This window comes from Diprion similis, chromosome 12 (assembly GCF_021155765.1).
Source record: "Diprion similis isolate iyDipSimi1 chromosome 12, iyDipSimi1.1, whole genome shotgun sequence".
NCBI lineage: Eukaryota > Metazoa > Arthropoda > Insecta > Hymenoptera > Diprionidae > Diprion > Diprion similis.
The window spans coordinates 15656853-15676708 of record NC_060116.1 but is presented as its reverse complement, the minus strand read 5'-3'; the positions used below and the strand labels follow the sequence as shown (position 1 = coordinate 15676708).

The 19856-nt window shown below is 41.6% G+C and overlaps 1 protein-coding gene across 3 annotated transcripts in view; it reads left to right on the top strand.

Annotated features, from left to right (window-relative positions):
- Positions 1 to 19735, top strand: part of LOC124413181 (transmembrane protein 230) — a 35311-nt gene extending 15576 nt beyond the window's left edge. The window contains exons 1-5 of one of the 3 annotated variants that reach the window (XM_046893583.1): positions 1120 to 1461; positions 1796 to 1960; positions 18616 to 18731; positions 18903 to 19025; positions 19093 to 19735. In XM_046893583.1, coding sequence (XP_046749539.1) covers positions 1939 to 1960; positions 18616 to 18731; positions 18903 to 19025; positions 19093 to 19230 — 399 coding nt within the window. In that variant the 5' untranslated portion in view covers positions 1120 to 1461; positions 1796 to 1938 and the 3' untranslated portion in view covers positions 19231 to 19735. Of the gene's footprint in view, positions 1 to 1119; positions 1462 to 1795; positions 1961 to 18615; positions 18732 to 18902; positions 19026 to 19092 lie in introns of those variants that run through there. The other 2 variants (XM_046893584.1, XM_046893585.1) reach the window with 2 other exon arrangements.
- Positions 19736 to 19856: the final 121 nt, after the last annotated feature.

The following is a 19856-nucleotide window of genomic DNA, read 5'->3' as shown; positions in this document are numbered from 1 at the left end:
AACTAAAAAGTACGCTCAAGTCAATTGTACGCAAATGAAAAAAAGAGTTACAAGTAAAGACATATTTTAGAGCTCATCTTGAAGGATTTTACCAAAAATTGTGTTTCAACGTGTCTCGGTATTCGGTCTACCTTAAAATTCTTTGACTACGGTGCGACTAATTTCTACGTTTACGGAGGATATAGTCGTTAAACTTTTCGTTCGATCCTCGACTTTTTATCACAGTCTTGATTACTTTGTACAATTTGATTGAATGATCTAATCACGAAAATTCTAGCTGAACGGCGTAATTCCAATTGGTCCATTCCAATTCCATTGGACATTGTGAAACGGAAACGTTTGTTTCTACGCTAAAACAGCATTCTTCCGAGAATTATACGTCTTCAATAATTCTTCTTCATGATCGATATAAATATGTTACAAGCTTGAACAAAGGATGCGGGGTACAAGTACTGAATTCCCTTAATCACGTTAAACCGGTAAATTACCTTCGAAACAATACCTAAAGCGAATCGATCCGGGACAAAGAACCGAGTTTCAGGCTTGGACAAATATTTGTTGTCGAATAATGAAAAGAGGTAGTAACGATTGTGTTCAGTACATACTTCAATTGTCTGGCAGCAGCTTTTAACCCTATAATCACTTAACGGAGATTCAGATTCCTCGATTTTCTCCGAAAGAGACAAAGAGGCATATATATATATATATATTTATATAGGACAGATCGCCAAGGGTTGCTGCACGACGACGTGTGTAAGAAGCGTGCGGAGGTACCAACAAGAGGAAAATTACAGATATTATACAGCAGGGGGGATTCGATTTCGCGTAAACACCTGCACGGCACGGGACAGAATCGCAACGTGAATATCTGTACATACGCACACGCATATTACACACTCGCTTCGACTGTTGGAGTGGCACAGGCGTCGGCGTAGGTCGGCGAAAAGCCCGCAGCTTCTTCCCCGGCGTCGGGCATCGATCCACCTCCAGTCCCTGACAACCGCGGGAGAGACAGAGAGGAGAGAGGAGAGAGGAGAGTAAATCCACGAGAGGAATGGCGAGGGGGTGAAATTTGGCGGCCGGGTTCGCCGATGTTCGTCGCGTGCACGTACAACGTGGACGGAGGGATGTGTCAGGCATTTGCAGGTGGACGTCGGGACGCCCTCCGTCGTTTCGGTCTCGCTTCGTGACCTCCTCTGCACCTCTTTCCGTGTATCATCGTCTTTCTCCGCCTCCACCCTTCCTCCCTCCTTTCGCACGTCGAAAACAGGGGTGCCAGTCAGCCACGAGTTTAGCCTCGCCTATCCGCAGGGTTGGTCATCGCTTACCTACCACCAAGCTCATCTTCGACCTTATACACCCACCACATCCCTACCTGGAACACCTGAGCATCGTGAGGGCTCGATTTCTGCCTCACTTTAATACACATTCTCCGAGGAACATGATTTTCATACAAGAAACGTAAGTCTAGTTTTTCCTATACGTTATCTCGATTCGTGTACAATTATTGCATTATAGAATATGAGTTGCAATTTACTCGCATCTCGTACGACGTTGTTTTCTTGCGATTCAATATAGATTTACGAACACTTTACGGTGTGATATATATTGCGCGTAATTACTACTTCGTGTCATCTAAATTGATTTTTTTTTTTATGTTTCTGCACTGATTTTTGCTGCCTGTGACCCACAGGACGGAAATTTGAAAGCATGACCCATACTTTTCGACCCTGAATTCTTTGGAACAATAAATCCTGCGGTTTTAATAACTGACACAAATAATTTGCGTGCACAGATAATTGACGCACCCTGGGGCGTGAAATGAGAGGGAATTTGGAGAGCAGTTAGCCTATCTTTTAATGTAAACCAGCTTCATCTTCGATGTAACGACTGGGATCAACGGATTGTTGGTTCGATTATTTCGAAGGACTTCCCAGAATGTGGAGGTGGTTGCGTACAGGTAACTGAAGTACCTTGTAACATGCTTATTGTCGCACTTGGCTTTTATTTGACCATTTCAGCGGCACTTACTGAATTTTCGTGTTGGTTAGTATGTAACTGTACGAATAAAACTTGAAAGGAATTATGTATCAGGGAAAAGACTGACGTGAAATATTTTCAGCAACCAGTCGTGTTGTTCTATGGCGTAGCAGTGCTTCCAATTTTGCTACTTATACACATCGACACAGTTCATCTGTTGTGAAGTCCACATTTGGCGTAACGAAGATGATTTCGTAAAACAGTGAATGTAATTGATTCAATCGGAGCGCATGCGCTTGATAATGTATGAGTGTTGACTGCAAGTACGTTTGAAAGAAAAAGTGGATTTGAATCATTGATCTCCATGATGGACAGAAATGGAATGAATAAAAAAGAAATGAGAGTGTTGGGGGTTGAATTTATGCATGATCTACATCTGGCAATGAGAAAATTTTACACAGTTATTAGAGTTTTGGCTGAAATTGAAACGCGCTGAATTGAAAAGTGTGGCAGTCGATCTGAACGGACTTTCTTGATCTTGCTACGGAGTTTCGAGGTCAATTGCACATGAATGTGTGCTACGAAATTGATATTGGATAAAAAAGGAAAGCAATGCTCAACCCCCTGCACTCAATTGCCGGACGGCGCTACCACACTGATTTGTTTTATCATTTCCAAACCACATACAATTAAAGTATCCCATTCAAAAAGTTCGTGGATATGACACAATACCAGTAATTCCCAAAATATCCTGTTATATTGCCACAGCTGCTAATCATTCGATGGTAAGGTGGTCGTTTTTTAATTTCTGATGGTCCGAGTAGTGGCGTTGGAAACCTGCTAAACGATTCGTACGTTAAAAAAAAAAATTGTGCCTGTAAGTCCTCGAAAGGTGTAGAATGACCCCTAGGGATTTTTTTCGGTGAAAATTTCGGCGATTTTTATTATTTATTGGAATAACAGTTTAATGTGTTATATCAGAATAATTGGGAAAGGACTCCTTGAACCACATTCCGAATACGCAATGAACAACGGATCAAGAGTTATATGCAAAGAACGATGTACTTATTTCGTCCTTTCTCCGCTGCTGGTCTTTACATCGCTCTGTCTCTGCTGTTTGTACTACGCCCTTTTTCAAATATTGTCTGAGTTCCTGGGGGTCCAATGAGTCTAAAGAGCGTCATCGAAATCAATTCGGGGACTGAGTGTATTTCGACAGAAGAAAAAGTAAGGCTGACTGCTTGTGATTTTTGGCCAATATTTCGACCAGTTTCAAAAATGCTAGAAGCAACTTTTTCATGCTCTATTCCAAGGTCATTTTGCGAGAGAAATCGATGAGGCGCAGTCCCAATACGCTGCGAGCGATAGCTGAAAAGTTACAGCCGAAAAACTGCTGATTTTGATCGTCATTTCTCTGCTGTTCGTCCGACGCTCTTTTCCATGTGTTTTTTGAGTTCCTGGGGGTCCATTTAGTCTAGAGATGGTCATACAAATCGATTCCGAGTCGAAAAAATTTCGGCTTCGAAAATGAGCGAAAAAGTAAGGCTAACCCCTTTGGAATTTTGGTGAAAATTTTGACGACTTTGGAAAGTGCTGCAATAAATTTTGGCATGCCCTATTCCGACGTGATTTTGCGAGAGAAATCGATTAAGCGCAGTCCCAATACGCTGCGAGCGATAGCTGAAAAGTTACAGCCGAAAAACTGCTGATTTTGATCGTCATTTCTCTGCTGTTCGTCCGACGCTCTTTTCCATGTGTTTTTTGAGTTCCTGGGGGTCCATTTAGTCTAGAGATGGTCATACAAATCGATTCCGAGTCGAAAAAATTTCGGCTTCGAAAATGAGCGAAAAAGTAAGGCTAACCCCTTTGGAATTTTGGTGAAAATTTTGACGACTTTGGAAAGTGCTGCAATAAATTTTGGCATGCCCTATTCCGACGTGATTTTGCGAGAGAAATCGATTAAGCGCAGTCCCAATACGCTGCGAGCGATAGCTGAAAACTTACAGCCGAAAAACTGCTGATTTTGATCGTCATTTCTCTGCTGTTCGTCCGACGCTCTTTTCCATGTGTTTTTTGAGTTCCTGGGGGTCCATTTAGTCTAGAGATGGTCATACCAATCGATTCCGAGTCGAAAAATTTTGGGCTCCGAAAATGAGCAAAAAAGTAAGGCTAACCCCTTTGGAATTTTGGTGAAAATTTTGACGACTTTCAAAAGTGCTGCAATAAATTTTGGCATGCCCTATTCCGACGTGATTTTGCGAGAGAAATCGATTAAGCGCAATCCCAATACGCTGCGAGCGATAGCTGAAAAGTTACAGCCGAAAAACTGCTGATTTTGATCGTCATTTCTCTGCTGTTCGTCCGACGCTCTTTTCCATGTGTTTTTTGAGTTTCTGGGGGTCCATTTAGTCTAGAGATGGTCATACAAATCGATTCCGAGTCGAAAAATTTTCGGCTCCGAAAATGAGCAAAAAAGTAAGGCTAACCCCTTTGGATTTTTGGTGAAAATTTTGACGACTTTGGAAAGTGCTGCAATGAATTTTGGCACGCCCTATTCCGACGTAATTTTGCGAGAGAAATCGATTAAGCGCAGTCCCAATACGCTGCGAGCGATAGCTGAAAAGTTACAGCCGAAAAACTGCTGATTTTGATCGTCATTTCTCTGCTGTTCGTCCGACGCTCTTTTCCATGTGTTTTTTGAGTTCCTGGGGGTCCATTTAGTCTAGAGATGGTCATACAAATCGATTCCGAGTCGAAAAAATTTCGGCTTCGAAAATGAGCGAAAAAGTAAGGCTAACCCCTTTGGAATTTTGGTGAAAATTTTGACGACTTTGGAAAGTGCTGCAATAAATTTTGGCATGCCCTATTCCGACGTGATTTTGCGAGAGAAATCGATTAAGCGCAGTCCCAATACGCTGCGAGCGATAGCTGAAAAGTTACAGCCGAAAAACTGCTGATTTTGATCGTCATTTCTCTGCTGTTCGTCCGACGCTCTTTTCCATGTGTTTTTTGAGTTCCTGGGGGTCCATTTAGTCTAGAGATGGTCATACAAATCGATTCCGAGTCGAAAAATTTTGGGCTCCGAAAATGAGCAAAAAAGTAAGGCTAACCCCTTTGGAATTGTGGTGAAAATTTTGACGACTTTCAAAAGTGCTGCAATAAATTTTGGCATGCCCTATTCCGACGTGATTTTGCGAGAGAAATCGATTAAGCGCAATCCCAATACGCTGCGAGCGATAGCTGAAAAGTTACAGCCGAAAAACTGCTGATTTTGATCGTCATTTCTCTGCTGTTCGTCCGACGCCCTTTTCCATGTGTTTTTTGAGTTCCTAGGGGTCCATTTAGTCTGGAGATGGTCATACAAATCAATTCCGAGTCGAAAAAATTTCGGCTCCGAAAATGAGCAAAAAAGTAAGGCTAACCCCTTTGGATTTTTGGTGAAAATTTTGACGACTTTGGAAAGTGCTGCAATGAATTTTGGCACGCCCTATTCCGACGTAATTTTGCGAGAGAAATGGATTAAGCGCAGTCCCAATACGCTGCGAGCGATAGCTGAAAAGTTACAGCCGAAAAACTGCTGATTTTGATCGTCATTTCTCTGCTGTTCGTCCGACGCTCTTTTCCATGTGTTTTTTGAGTTCCTGGGGGTCCATTTAGTCTAGAGATGGTCATACGAATCGATTCCGAGTCGAAAAAATTTCAGCTCCGAAAATGAGCAAAAAAGTAAGGCTAACCCCTTTGGATTTTTGGTGAAAATTTTGACGACTTTGGAAAGTGCTGCAATGAATTTTGGCACGCCCTATCCCGAAGTAATTTTGCGAGAGAAATCGATCAAGCGCAGTCCCAATACGCTGCGAGCGATAGCTGAGAAGTTACAGCCGAAAAACTGCTGATTTTGATCGTCATTTCTCTGCTGTTCGTCCGACGCTCTTTTCCATGTGTTTTTTGAGTTCCTGGGGGTCCGTTTAGTCTAGAGATGGTCATACAAATCGATTCCGAGTCGAAAAAATTTCAGCTCCGAAAATGAGCAAAAAAGTAAGGCTAACCCCTTTGGATTTTTGGTGAAAATTTTGACGACTTTGGAAAGTGCTGCAATGAATTTTGGCACGCCCTATTCCGACGTAATTTTGCGAGAGAAATCGATTAAGCGCAGTCCCAATACGCTGCGAGCGATAGCTGAAAAGTTACAGCCGAAAAACTGCTGATTTTGATCGTCATTTCTCTGCTGTTCGTCCGACGCTCTTTTCCATGTGTTTTTTGAGTTCCTGGGGGTCCATTTAGTCTAGAGATGGTCATACAAATCGATTCCGAGTCGAAAAATTTTCGGCTCCGAAAATGAGCAAAAAAGTAAGGCTAACCCCTTTGGAATTTTGGTGAAAATTTTGACGACTTTGAAAAGTGCTGCAATAAATTTTGGCATGCCCTATTCCGACGTGATTTTGCGAGAGAAATCGATTAAGCGCAATCCCAATACGCTGCGAGCGATAGCTGAAAAGTTACAGCCGAAAAACTGCTGATTTTGATCGTCATTTCTCTGCTGTTCGTCCGACGCTCTTTTCCATGTGTTTTTTGAGTTCCTGGGGGTCCATTTAGTCTAGAGATGGTCATACAAATCAATTCCGAGTCGAAAAAATTTCGGCTCCGAAAATGAGCAAAAAAGTAAGGCTAACCCCTTTGGATTTTTGGTGAAAATTTTGACGACTTTGGAAAGTGCTGCAATGAATTTTGGCACGCCCTATTCCGACGTAATTTTGCGAGAGAAATCGATTAAGCGCAGTCCCAATACGCTGCGAGCGATAGCTGAAAAGTTACAGCCGAAAAACTGCTGATTTTGATCGTCATTTCTCTGCTGTTCGTCCGACGCTCTTTTCCATGTGTTTTTTGATTTCCTGGGGGTCCATTTAGTCTAGAGATGGTCATACAAATCGATTCCGAGTCGAAAAATTTTCGGCTCCGAAAATGAGCAAAAAAGTAAGGCTAACCCCTTTGGAATTTTGGTGAAAATTTTGACGACTTTGGAAAGTGCTGCAATAAATTTTGGCATGCCCTATTCCGACGTGATTTTGCGAGAGAAATCGATTAAGCGCAGTCCCAATACGCTGCGAGCGATAGCTGAAAAGTTACAGCCGAAAAACTGCTGATTTTGATCGTCATTTCTCTGCTGTTCGTCCGACGCTCTTTTCCATGTGTTTTTTGAGTTCCTGGGGGTCCATTTAGTCTAGAGATGGTCATACAAATCGATTCCGAGTCGAAAAAATTTCAGCTCCGAAAATGAGCAAAAAAGTAAGGCTAACCCCTTTGGATTTTTGGTAAAAATTTTGACGACTTTGGAAAGTGCTGCAATGAATTTTGGCACGCCCTATTCCGACGTAATTTTGCGAGAGAAATCGATTGAGCGCAGTCCCAATACGCTGCGAGCGATAGCTGAAAAGTTACAGCCGAAAAACTGCTGATTTTGATCGTCATTTCTCTGCTGTTCGTCCGACGCTCTTTTTCATGTGTTTTTTGAGTTCCTGGGGGTCCATTTAGTCTGGAGATGGTCATACAAATCGATTCCGAGTCGAAAAATTTTCGGCTCCGAAAATGAGCGAAAAAGTAAGGCTAACCCCTTTGGATTTTTAGTGAAAATTTTGACGACTTTGGAAAGTGCTGCAATGAATTTTGTCACGCCCTATTCCGACGTAATTTTGCGAGAGAAATCGATTAAGCGCAGTCCCAATACGCTGCGAGCGATAGCTGAAAAGTTACAGCCGAAAAACTGCTGATTTTGATCGTCATTTCTCTGCTGTTCGTCCGACGCTCTTTTCCATGTGTTTTTTAAGTTCCTGGGGGTCCATTTAGTCTAGAGATGGTCATACGAATCGATTCCGAGTCGAAAAAATTTCAGCTCCGAAAATGAGCAAAAAAGTAAGGCTAACCCCTTTGGATTTTTGGTGAAAATTTTGACGACTTTGGAAAGTGCTGCAATGAATTTTGGCACGCCCTATCCCGAAGTAATTTTGCGAGAGTAATCGATCAAGCGCAGTCCCAATACGCTGCGAGCGATAGCTGAGAAGTTACAGCCGAAAAACTGCTGATTTTGATCGTCATTTCTCTGCTGTTCGTCCGACGCTCTTTTCCATGTGTTTTTTGAGTTCCTGGGGGTCCGTTTAGTCTAGAGATGGTCATACAAATCGATTCCGAGTCGAAAAAATTTCAGCTCCGAAAATGAGCAAAAAAGTAAGGCTAACCCCTTTGGATTTTTGGTGAAAATTTTGACGACTTTGGAAAGTGCTGCAATGAATTTTGGCACGCCCTATTCCGACGTAATTTTGCGAGAGAAATCGATTAAGCGCAGTCCCAATACGCTGCGAGCGATAGCTGAAAAGTTACAGCCGAAAAACTGCTGATTTTGATCGTCATTTCTCTGCTGTTCGTCCGACGCTCTTTTCCATGTGTTTTTTGAGTTCCTGGGGGTCCATTTAGTCTAGAGATGGTCATACAAATCGATTCCGAGTCGAAAAATTTTCGGCTCCGAAAATGAGCAAAAAAGTAAGGCTAACCCCTTTGGAATTTTGGTGAAAATTTTGACGACTTTGAAAAGTGCTGCAATAAATTTTGGCATGCCCTATTCCGACGTGATTTTGCGAGAGAAATCGATTAAGCGCAATCCCAATACGCTGCGAGCGATAGCTGAAAAGTTACAGCCGAAAAACTGCTGATTTTGATCGTCATTTCTCTGCTGTTCGTCCGACGCTCTTTTCCATGTGTTTTTTGAGTTCCTGGGGGTCCATTTAGTCTAGAGATGGTCATACAAATCAATTCCGAGTCGAAAAAATTTCGGCTCCGAAAATGAGCAAAAAAGTAAGGCTAACCCCTTTGGATTTTTGGTGAAAATTTTGACGACTTTGGAAAGTGCTGCAATGAATTTTGGCACGCCCTATTCCGACGTAATTTTGCGAGAGAAATCGATTAAGCGCAGTCCCAATACGCTGCGAGCGATAGCTGAAAAGTTACAGCCGAAAAACTGCTGATTTTGATCGTCATTTCTCTGCTGTTCGTCCGACGCTCTTTTCCATGTGTTTTTTGATTTCCTGGGGGTCCATTTAGTCTAGAGATGGTCATACAAATCGATTCCGAGTCGAAAAATTTTCGGCTCCGAAAATGAGCAAAAAAGTAAGGCTAACCCCTTTGGAATTTTGGTGAAAATTTTGACGACTTTGGAAAGTGCTGCAATAAATTTTGGCATGCCCTATTCCGACGTGATTTTGCGAGAGAAATCGATTAAGCGCAGTCCCAATACGCTGCGAGCGATAGCTGAAAAGTTACAGCCGAAAAACTGCTGATTTTGATCGTCATTTCTCTGCTGTTCGTCCGACGCTCTTTTCCATGTGTTTTTTGAGTTCCTGGGGGTCCATTTAGTCTAGAGATGGTCATACAAATCGATTCCGAGTCGAAAAAATTTCAGCTCCGAAAATGAGCAAAAAAGTAAGGCTAACCCCTTTGGATTTTTGGTAAAAATTTTGACGACTTTGGAAAGTGCTGCAATGAATTTTGGCACGCCCTATTCCGACGTAATTTTGCGAGAGAAATCGATTGAGCGCAGTCCCAATACGCTGCGAGCGATAGCTGAAAAGTTACAGCCGAAAAACTGCTGATTTTGATCGTCATTTCTCTGCTGTTCGTCCGACGCTCTTTTTCATGTGTTTTTTGAGTTCCTGGGGGTCCATTTAGTCTGGAGATGGTCATACAAATCGATTCCGAGTCGAAAAATTTTCGGCTCCGAAAATGAGCGAAAAAGTAAGGCTAACCCCTTTGGATTTTTAGTGAAAATTTTGACGACTTTGGAAAGTGCTGCAATGAATTTTGTCACGCCCTATTCCGACGTAATTTTGCGAGAGAAATCGATTAAGCGCAGTCCCAATACGCTGCGAGCGATAGCTGAAAAGTTACAGCCGAAAAACTGCTGATTTTGATCGTCATTTCTCTGCTGTTCGTCCAACGCTCTTTTCCATGTGTTTTTTGAGTTCCTGGGGGTCCATTTAGTCTAGAGATGGTCATACAAATCGATTCCGAGTCGAAAAATTTTCGGCTCCGAAAATGAGCAAAAAAGTAAGGCTAACCCCTTTGGATTTTTGGTGAAAATTTTGACGACTTTGGAAAGTGCTGCAATGAATTTTGGCACGCCCTATTCCGACGTAATTTTGCGAGAGAAATCGATTAAGCGCAGTCCCAATACGCTGCGAGCGATAGCTGAAAAGTTACAGCCGAAAAACTGCTGATTTTGATCGTCATTTCTCTGCTGTTCGTCCGACGCTCTTTTCCATGTGTTTTTTGAGTTCCTGGGGGTCCATTTAGTCTAGAGATGGTCATACAAATCGATTCCGAGTCGAAAAAATTTCGGCTCCGAAAATGAGCAAAAAAGTAAGGCTAACCCCTTTGGAATTTTGGTGAAAATTTTGACGACTTTGGAAAGTGCTGCAATAAATTTTGGCATGCCCTATTCCGACGTGATTTTGCGAGAGAAATCGATTAAGCGCAGTTCCAATACGCTGCGAGCGATAGCTGAAAAGTTACAGCCGAAAAACTGCTGATTTTGATCGTCATTTCTCTGCTGTTCGTCCGACGCTCTTTTCCATGTGTTTTTTGAGTTCCTGGGGGTCCATTTGGTCTAGAGATGGTCATACAAATCGATTCCGAGTCGAAAAATTTTCGGCTCCGAAAATGAGCAAAAAAGTAAGGCTAACCCCTTTGGAATTTTGCTGAAAATTTTGACGACTTTGAAAAGTGCTGCAATAAATTTTGGCATGCCCTATTCCGACGTGATTTTGCGAGAGAAATCGATTAAGCGCAATCCCAATACGCTGCGAGCGATAGCTGAAAAGTTACAGCCGAAAAACTGCTGATTTTGATCGTCATTTCTCGGCTGTTCGTCCGACGCTCTTTTCCATGTGTTTTTTGAGTTCCTGGGGGTCCATTTAGTCTAGAGATGGTCATACAAATCGATTCCGAGTCGAAAAAATTTCAGCTCCGAAAATGAGCAAAAAAGTAAGGCTAACCCCTTTGGATTTTTGGTAAAAATTTTGACGACTTTGGAAAGTGCTGCAATGAATTTTGGCACGCCCTATTCCGACGTAATTTTGCGAGACAAATCGATTGAGCGCAGTCCCAATACGCTGCGAGCGATAGCTGAAAAGTTACAGCCGAAAAACTGCTGATTTTGATCGTCATTTCTCTGCTGTTCGTCCGACGCTCTTTTTCATGTGTTTTTTGAGTTCCTGGGGGTCCATTTAGTCTGGAGATGGTCATACAAATCGATTCCGAGTCGAAAAATTTTCGGCTCCGAAAATGAGCGAAAAAGTAAGGCTAACCCCTTTGGATTTTTAGTGAAAATTTTGACGACTTTGGAAAGTGCTGCAATGAATTTTGTCACGCCCTATTCCGACGTAATTTTGCGAGAGAAATCGATTAAGCGCAGTCCCAATACGCTGCGAGCGATAGCTGAAAAGTTACAGCCGAAAAACTGCTGATTTTGATCGTCATTTCTCTGCTGTTCGTCCAACGCTCTTTTCCATGTGTTTTTTGAGTTCCTGGGGGTCCATTTAGTCTAGAGATGGTCATACAAATCGATTCCGAGTCGAAAAATTTTCGGCTCCGAAAATGAGCAAAAAAGTAAGGCTAACCCCTTTGGATTTTTGGTGAAAATTTTGACGACTTTGGAAAGTGCTGCAATGAATTTTGGCACGCCCTATTCCGACGTAATTTTGCGAGAGAAATCGATTAAGCGCAGTCCCAATACGCTGCGAGCGATAGCTGAAAAGTTACAGCCGAAAAACTGCTGATTTTGATCGTCATTTCTCTGCTGTTCGTCCGACGCTCTTTTCCATGTGTTTTTTGAGTTCCTGGGGGTCCATTTAGTCTAGAGATGGTCATACAAATCGATTCCGAGTCGAAAAAATTTCGGCTCCGAAAATGAGCAAAAAAGTAAGGCTAACCCCTTTGGAATTTTGGTGAAAATTTTGACGACTTTGGAAAGTGCTGCAATAAATTTTGGCATGCCCTATTCCGACGTGATTTTGCGAGAGAAATCGATTAAGCGCAGTTCCAATACGCTGCGAGCGATAGCTGAAAAGTTACAGCCGAAAAACTGCTGATTTTGATCGTCATTTCTCTGCTGTTCGTCCGACGCTCTTTTCCATGTGTTTTTTGAGTTCCTGGGGGTCCATTTGGTCTAGAGATGGTCATACAAATCGATTCCGAGTCGAAAAATTTTCGGCTCCGAAAATGAGCAAAAAAGTAAGGCTAACCCCTTTGGAATTTTGCTGAAAATTTTGACGACTTTGAAAAGTGCTGCAATAAATTTTGGCATGCCCTATTCCGACGTGATTTTGCGAGAGAAATCGATTAAGCGCAATCCCAATACGCTGCGAGCGATAGCTGAAAAGTTACAGCCGAAAAACTGCTGATTTTGATCGTCATTTCTCGGCTGTTCGTCCGACGCTCTTTTCCATGTGTTTTTTGAGTTCCTGGGGGTCCATTTAGTCTAGAGATGGTCATACAAATCGATTCCGAGTCGAAAAAATTTCAGCTCCGAAAATGAGCAAAAAAGTAAGGCTAACCCCTTTGGATTTTTGGTAAAAATTTTGACGACTTTGGAAAGTGCTGCAATGAATTTTGGCACGCCCTATTCCGACGTAATTTTGCGAGACAAATCGATTGAGCGCAGTCCCAATACGCTGCGAGCGATAGCTGAAAAGTTACAGCCGAAAAACTGCTGATTTTGATCGTCATTTCTCTGCTGTTCGTCCGACGCTCTTTTCCATGTGTTTTTTGAGTTCCTGGGGGTCCATTTAGTCTAGAGATGGTCATACAAATCGATTCCGAGTCGAAAAAATTTCGGCTCCGAAAATGAGCAAAAAAGTAAGGCTAACCCCTTTGGATTTTTGGTGAAAATTTTGACGACTTTGGAAAGTGCTGCAATGAATTTTGGCACGCTCTATTCCGACGTAATTTTGCGAGAGAAATCGATTAAGCGCAGTCCCAATACGCTGCGAGCGATAGCTGAAAAGTTACAGCCGAAAAACTGCTGATTTTGATCGTCATTTCTCTGCTGTTCGTCCGACGCTCTTTTCCATGTGTTTTTTGATTTCCTGGGGGTCCATTTAGTCTAGAGATGGTCATACAAATCGATTCCGAGTCGAAAAATTTTCGGCTCCGAAAATGAGCAAAAAAGTAAGGCTAACCCCTTTGGATTTTTGGTAAAAATTTTGACGACTTTGGAAAGTGCTGCAATGAATTTTGGCACGCCCTATTCCGACGTAATTTTGCGAGAGAAATCGATTGAGCGCAGTCCCAATACGCTGCGAGCGATAGCTGAAAAGTTACAGCCGAAAAACTGCTGATTTTGATCGTCATTTCTCTGCTGTTCGTCCGACGCTCTTTTCCATGTGTTTTTTGAGTTCCTGGGGGTCCATTTAGTCTAGAGATGGTCATACAAATCGATTCCGAGTCGAAAAAATTTCGGCTCCGAAAATGAGCAAAAAAGTAAGGCTAACCCCTTTGGAATTTTGGTGAAAATTTTGACGACTTTGGAAAGTGCTGCAATAAATTTTGGCATGCCCTATTCCGACGTGATTTTGCGAGAGAAATCGATTAAGCGCAGTCCCAATACGCTGCGAGCGATAGCTGAAAAGTTACAGCCGAAAAACTGCTGATTTTGATCGTCATTTCTCTGCTGTTCGTCCGACGCTCTTTTCCATGTGTTTTTTGAGTTCCTGGGGGTCCATTTAGTCTAGAGATGGTCATACAAATCGATTCCGAGTCGAAAAATTTTCGGCTCCGAAAATGAGCAAAAAAGTAAGGCTAACCCCTTTGGAATTTTGGTGAAAATTTTGACGACTTTGAAAAGTGCTGCAATAAATTTTGGCATGCCCTATTCCGACGTGATTTTGCAAGAGAAATCGATTAAGCGCAATCCCAATACGCTGCGAGCGATAGCTGAAAAGTTACAGCCGAAAAACTGCTGATTTTGATCGTCATTTCTCTGCTGTTCGTCCGACGCTCTTTTCCATGTGTTCTTTGATTTCCTGGGGGTCCATTTAGTCTAGAGATGGTCATACAAATCGATTCCGAGTCGAAAAATTTTCGGCTCCGAAAATGAGCAAAAAAGTAAGGCTAACCCCTTTGGAATTTTGGTGAAAATTTTGACGACTTTGGAAAGTGCTGCAATAAATTTTGGCATGCCCTATTCCGACGTGATTTCGCGAGAGAAATCGATTAAGCGCAGTCCCAATACGCTGCGAGCGATAGCTGAAAAGTTACAGCCGAAAAACTGCTGATTTTGATCGTCATTTCTCTGCTGTTCGTCCGACGCTCTTTTCCATGTGTTTTTTGATTTCCTGGGGGTCCATTTAGTCTAGAGATGGTCATACAAATCGATTCCGAGTCGAAAAATTTTCGGCTCCGAAAATGAGCAAAAAAGTAAGGCTAACCCCTTTGGATTTTTGGTGAAAATTTTGACGACTTTGGAAAGTGCTGCAATGAATTTTGGCACGCCCTATTCCGACGTAATTTTGCGAGAGAAATCGATTAAGCGCAGTCCCAATACGCTGCGAGCGATAGCTAAAAAGTTACAGCCGAAAAACTGCCGATTTTGATCGTCATTTCTCTGCTGTTCGTCCGACGCTCTTTTCCATGTGTTTTTTGATTTCCTGGGGGTCCATTTAGTCTAGAGATGGTCATACAAATCGATTCCGAGTCGAAAAATTTTCGGCTCCGAAAATGAGCAAAAAAGTAAGGCTAACCCCTTTGGAATTTTGGTGAAAATTTTGACGACTTTGGAAAGTGCTGCAATGAATTTTGGCACGCCCTATTCCAACGTAATTTTGCGAGAGAAATCGATTGAGCGCAGTCCCAATACGCTGCGAGCGATAGCTGAAAAGTTACAGCCGAAAAACTGCTGATTTTGATCGTCATTTCTCTGCTGTTCGTCCGACGCTCTTTTCCATGTGTTTTTCGAGTTCCTGGGGGTCCATTTAGTCTAGAGATGGTCATACAAATCGATTCCGAGTCGAAAAATTTTCGGCTCCGAAAATGAGCAAAAAAGTAAGGCTAACCCCTTTGGAATTTTGGTGAAAATTTTGACGACTTTGGAAAGTGCTGCAATAAATTTTGGCATGCCCTATTCCGACGTGATTTTGCGAGAGAAATCGATTAAGCGCAGTCCCAATACGCTGCGAGCGATAGCTGAAAAGTTACAGCCGAAAAACTGCTGATTTTGATCGTCATTTCTCTGCTGTTCGTCCGACGCTCTTTTCCATGTGTTTTTTGAGTTCCTGGGGGTCCATTTAGTCTAGAGATGGTCATACAAATCGATTCCGAGTCGAAAAATTTTCGGCTCCGAAAATGAGCAAAAAAGTAAGGCTAACCCCTTTGGATTTTTGGTGAAAATTTTGACGACTTTGGAAAGTGCTGCAATGAATTTTGGCACGCCCTATTCCGACGTAATTTTGCGAGAGAAATCGATTAAGCGCAGTCCCAATACGCTGCGAGCGATAGCTAAAAAGTTACAGCCGAAAAACTGCCGATTTTGATCGTCATTTCTCTGCTGTTCGTCCGACGCTCTTTTCCATGTGTTTTTTGATTTCCTGGGGGTCCATTTAGTCTAGAGATGGTCATACAAATCGATTCCGAGTCGAAAAATTTTCGGCTCCGAAAATGAGCAAAAAAGTAAGGCTAACCCCTTTGGAATTTTGGTGGAAATTTTGACGTTTTTGGAAAGTGCTGCAATAAATTTTGGCATGCCCTATTCCGACGTGATTTTGCGAGAGAAATCGATTAAGCGCAGTCCCAATACGCTGCGAGCGATAGCTGAAAAGTTACAGCCGAAAAACTGCTGATTTTGATCGTCATTTCTCTGCTGTTCGTCCGACGCTCTTTTCCATGTGTTTTTTGAGTTCCTGGGGGTCCATTTAGTCTAGAGATGGTCATACAAATCAATTCCGAGTCCAAAAAATTTCGGCTCTGAAAATGAGCAAAAAAGTAAGGCTAACCCCTTTGGATTTTTGGTGAAAATTTTGACGACTTTGGAAAGTGCTGCAATGAATTTTGGCACGCTCTATTCTGACGTAATTTTGCGAGAGAAATCGATTAAGCGCAGTCCCAATACGCTGCGAGCGATAGCTGAAAAGTTACAGCCGAAAAACTGCTGATTTTGATCGTCATTTCTCTGCTGTTCGTCCGACGCTCTTTTTCATGTGTTTTTTGAGTTTCAAGGGGTCCATTTAGTCTAGAGATGGTCATACAAATCGATTCCGAGTCGAAAAAATTTCCGCTCCGAAAATGAGCAAAAAAGTAAGGCTAACCCCTTTGGATTTTTGGTGAAAATTTTGACGACTTTGGAAAGTGCTGCAATGAATTTTGGCATGCCCTATTCCGACGTAATTTTGCGAGAGAAATCGATTAAGCGCAGTCCCAATACGCTGCGAGCGATAGCTGAAAAGTTACAGCCGAAAAACTGCTGATTTTGATCGTCATTTCTCTGCTGTTCGTCCGACGCTCTTTTCCATGTTTTTTTGAGTTCCTGGGGGTCTATTTAGTCTAGAGATGGTCATACAAATCGATTCCGAGTCGAAAAATTTTCGGCTCCGAAAATGAGCAAAAAAGTAAGGCTAACCCCTTTGGATTTTTGGTGAAAATTTTGACGACTTTGGAAAGTGCTGCAATGAATTTTGGCATCTCTATTCCGACGTAATTTTGCGAGAGAAATCGATTAAGCGCAGTCCCAATACGCTGCGAGCGATAGCTGAAAAGTTACAGCCGAAAAACTGCTGATTTTGATCGACATTTCTCTGCTGTTCGTCCGACGCTTTTTTCCATGTGTTTTTTGAGTTCCTGGGGGTCCATTTAGTCTAGAGATGGTCATACAAATCGATTCCGAGTCGAAAAAATTTCGGCTTCGAAAATGAGCAAAAAAGCAAGGCTAACCCCTTTGGATTTTCGGTGAAAATTTCGAAGATTTTGAAAAGTGCTGCAATGAATTTCAGCATGCCCTATTCCGACGTAATTTTGCCAGAGAAATCGATTAAGCGCAGTCCCAATACGCTGCGAGCGATAGCTGAAAAGTTACAGCCGAAAAACGCATGATTTTCACCGTCATTACTCTGCTGTTGGTCCTACGCTCAATTAAAGTTCTTACGACATTGGAAATTGTTGCAGTCAGTTCTCTGACGCCTTAGATTGATGTAATTTTCCGAGCTGAATCGATGGCTCACAGTCCGACTGGGCTACGATCATCGCATCAGGAAAGATAGCGGAAAAATGACAAATATCTTCTGAAATTGCTTCAGCTGTAAGTCCTACGCTGTTCTAGACGTCTTTGTAATCTCGAGGGCCAAATTAGACCAATAAGAATCGTATAAATTCATTCTAGAAAGAAAAATTTCTAGATCCAATAATCTCAAAAAACGTAAGGCTCCCTGATGTGAACAACGGATCCGAAGGCACGGCCGAAACACCTGGACTTAGCGAACGGATCTCAGAAAGGTGGGGAAGAAAAATCACAAATTCTTAGCTACGACGTTTCAGTTTGTTTAATGAGTCTTCAAAGTACATACAAGTGTTCCGGTGTCAGTGTGTAGTAATTTGACAAGTTACCAAATTGTGCAAAAGTGAAAGACAATGAGAAATGTAAAAATGTGATCAAACATTACTTAAGAAATCTTATTATTATAAGAGGAAAACAGAGTGCTCTACATAATGTTTATTATATATGATATTGTAATGCTACGATTTCATGTAGTCTGAATTAAAATGAATAAATAATTGAACTTTTCCATATATCCTTCGTATTTTGTCATCTGTCGGCCTTTCGCCATTCTTAGTGTTTTTTCTGCGTTCCTAAGGATCCAATTAATCTAGAAAGCGTCATACAAATCGATTCTGAGACGAAAAAATTATGGCTGAAAAAACTAAGGCTCTTTGGATTTGTCCGGTAAAAATTTTTCGGCTTTGAATGATGGTGGACGGATTCTTTGCCGTACTACATCGACGTAATTTTCTGTAGAAACGAACGCTGGAATCTATTTCTGTAGAAGCAGTAAAATCCATTGCACAGATTTCGTTTTTGCAGAAAATTAAATTTAACTTATTGTTCGTATTGAATCTCAGACGCTCCGTATTGTTGAGGCGAAAAGAATTCCTAATTCTAAAGTACACAAAATATCGCGATGAAGTTTGTCAAAACCATAAAAAAATAATCCATCTGCAGATTATAGTCGCAGTAGATATTGGAAGCGTTAGTCATGATCACGATTTCGTCAATCAATTGCTCATCCATTACTCAGTGATCATGTATTGATCATAGTTGGTCACTTCAGTGACAGCTGCACAGTAATTTCAACTAATGCTTACATATATGTATCGTTACTCCTACGTTATTCCAAAGAATATCGTGATTCATTTTCCACAACTTATGCGAATCATGTTCACAGCACTCAACGCGGTCATTTTAAACAAAATTAAGTCGAACGAGTATTCCAGGCAACTTGCCAATGTTCATTGTATACTTAAACTGTAGCGATAGTCTTATCAGGTGTTCGCCAAGCAGCTGTTTGTCAAGTAGACTCCTGCAGTGTACATCGTTACTCATTTTTTCAGATACCATTGTGGATAGACTGAGCATGATCCGAAGAAAGGGTAGAGGCGAAAGACAATTCGACAACGTGGATTACACACAACTCACCGAAACCGACAACGGTTTCGTAGACGCACAGGTATGTATACATTTGTCTACATAACCTCCAACCGGTAAATTGTGTATTATTTCTCATCTATTTCATGCACTCAAACATTATACAACTGAGAGAACGAACTTTCTACATTGCAACGTGCACTCCTCGCAAACTAACAACAATCAACTAACATGGTTTTTAATTTTTTTTCAGTTCTTGCATCCACCGGTGAAGATACCATGGAAGGCTATTGCCCTGGCAGCAGTTCTGTTCGTCGGAGGAACTGTGATGCTCATCGTAGGCAGCCTGATAATCAGCGGGCATATCGATTCTAAGGTGACCAGAAACGTGCAATGTTTACACACTCATTATCATTCTACAAATCTTGTTTTTTATTCCACAGTATGCAGATCGTATGTGGCCAGTGATTATTCTGGGTATTCTAATGTTTATTCCTGGAGCTTACCATGTCAGAGTGGCAATTCTTGCATACCGAAAAGTGCCGGGCTATTCCTTCGATGATATACCCGAATTCGAGTAGAATACTTTTGTACCTAATGTAATATACCAAACGTGCTTTCTTGTTGTTCTATTTAAATAGTGCTATAATGTTATTTTCAAATGAATATTGACTAATACGTTGAACAGATTTAAGTAGATATTACAACAATTTTGTTTGATAATTAATTCTCGTGTACATTTGAAAATGTATGATAAAACGACTGATCTATCGTGCCCAACTTTAAGTGCAACCAAGGTAGTACCTGGAGCATCAGTTGAATCCCAATTGTTTCTTGTCAGTTACTACACTAGTAATTCAAGAAAGAATTAAATAGTTTACTGAAAAAAGTAAATCAGTTAACGATCGTAACATAAGTACATTGAGGCATCGGGACCGAATTTGGTGCATTTATAGAATACATGTTGATATCTTTATTGAAAATATAATTTTATTCTCATTAAAATAATTATTGTCCATAGATAAAGTAACATGTTGTCGTTGTATTTATATAAAAACTAATAAAATGTGAAATCATACAATATGAGTCCTTTGTATTTTATTCATTATAGACTAGTACCCGTGAGTTTGATCAAAGTTAGTGTACGTAATATAAGAAGTATTCTTTTGACTTTGTGATCAGCGATCAAATTGAGTAGGCTGATTTG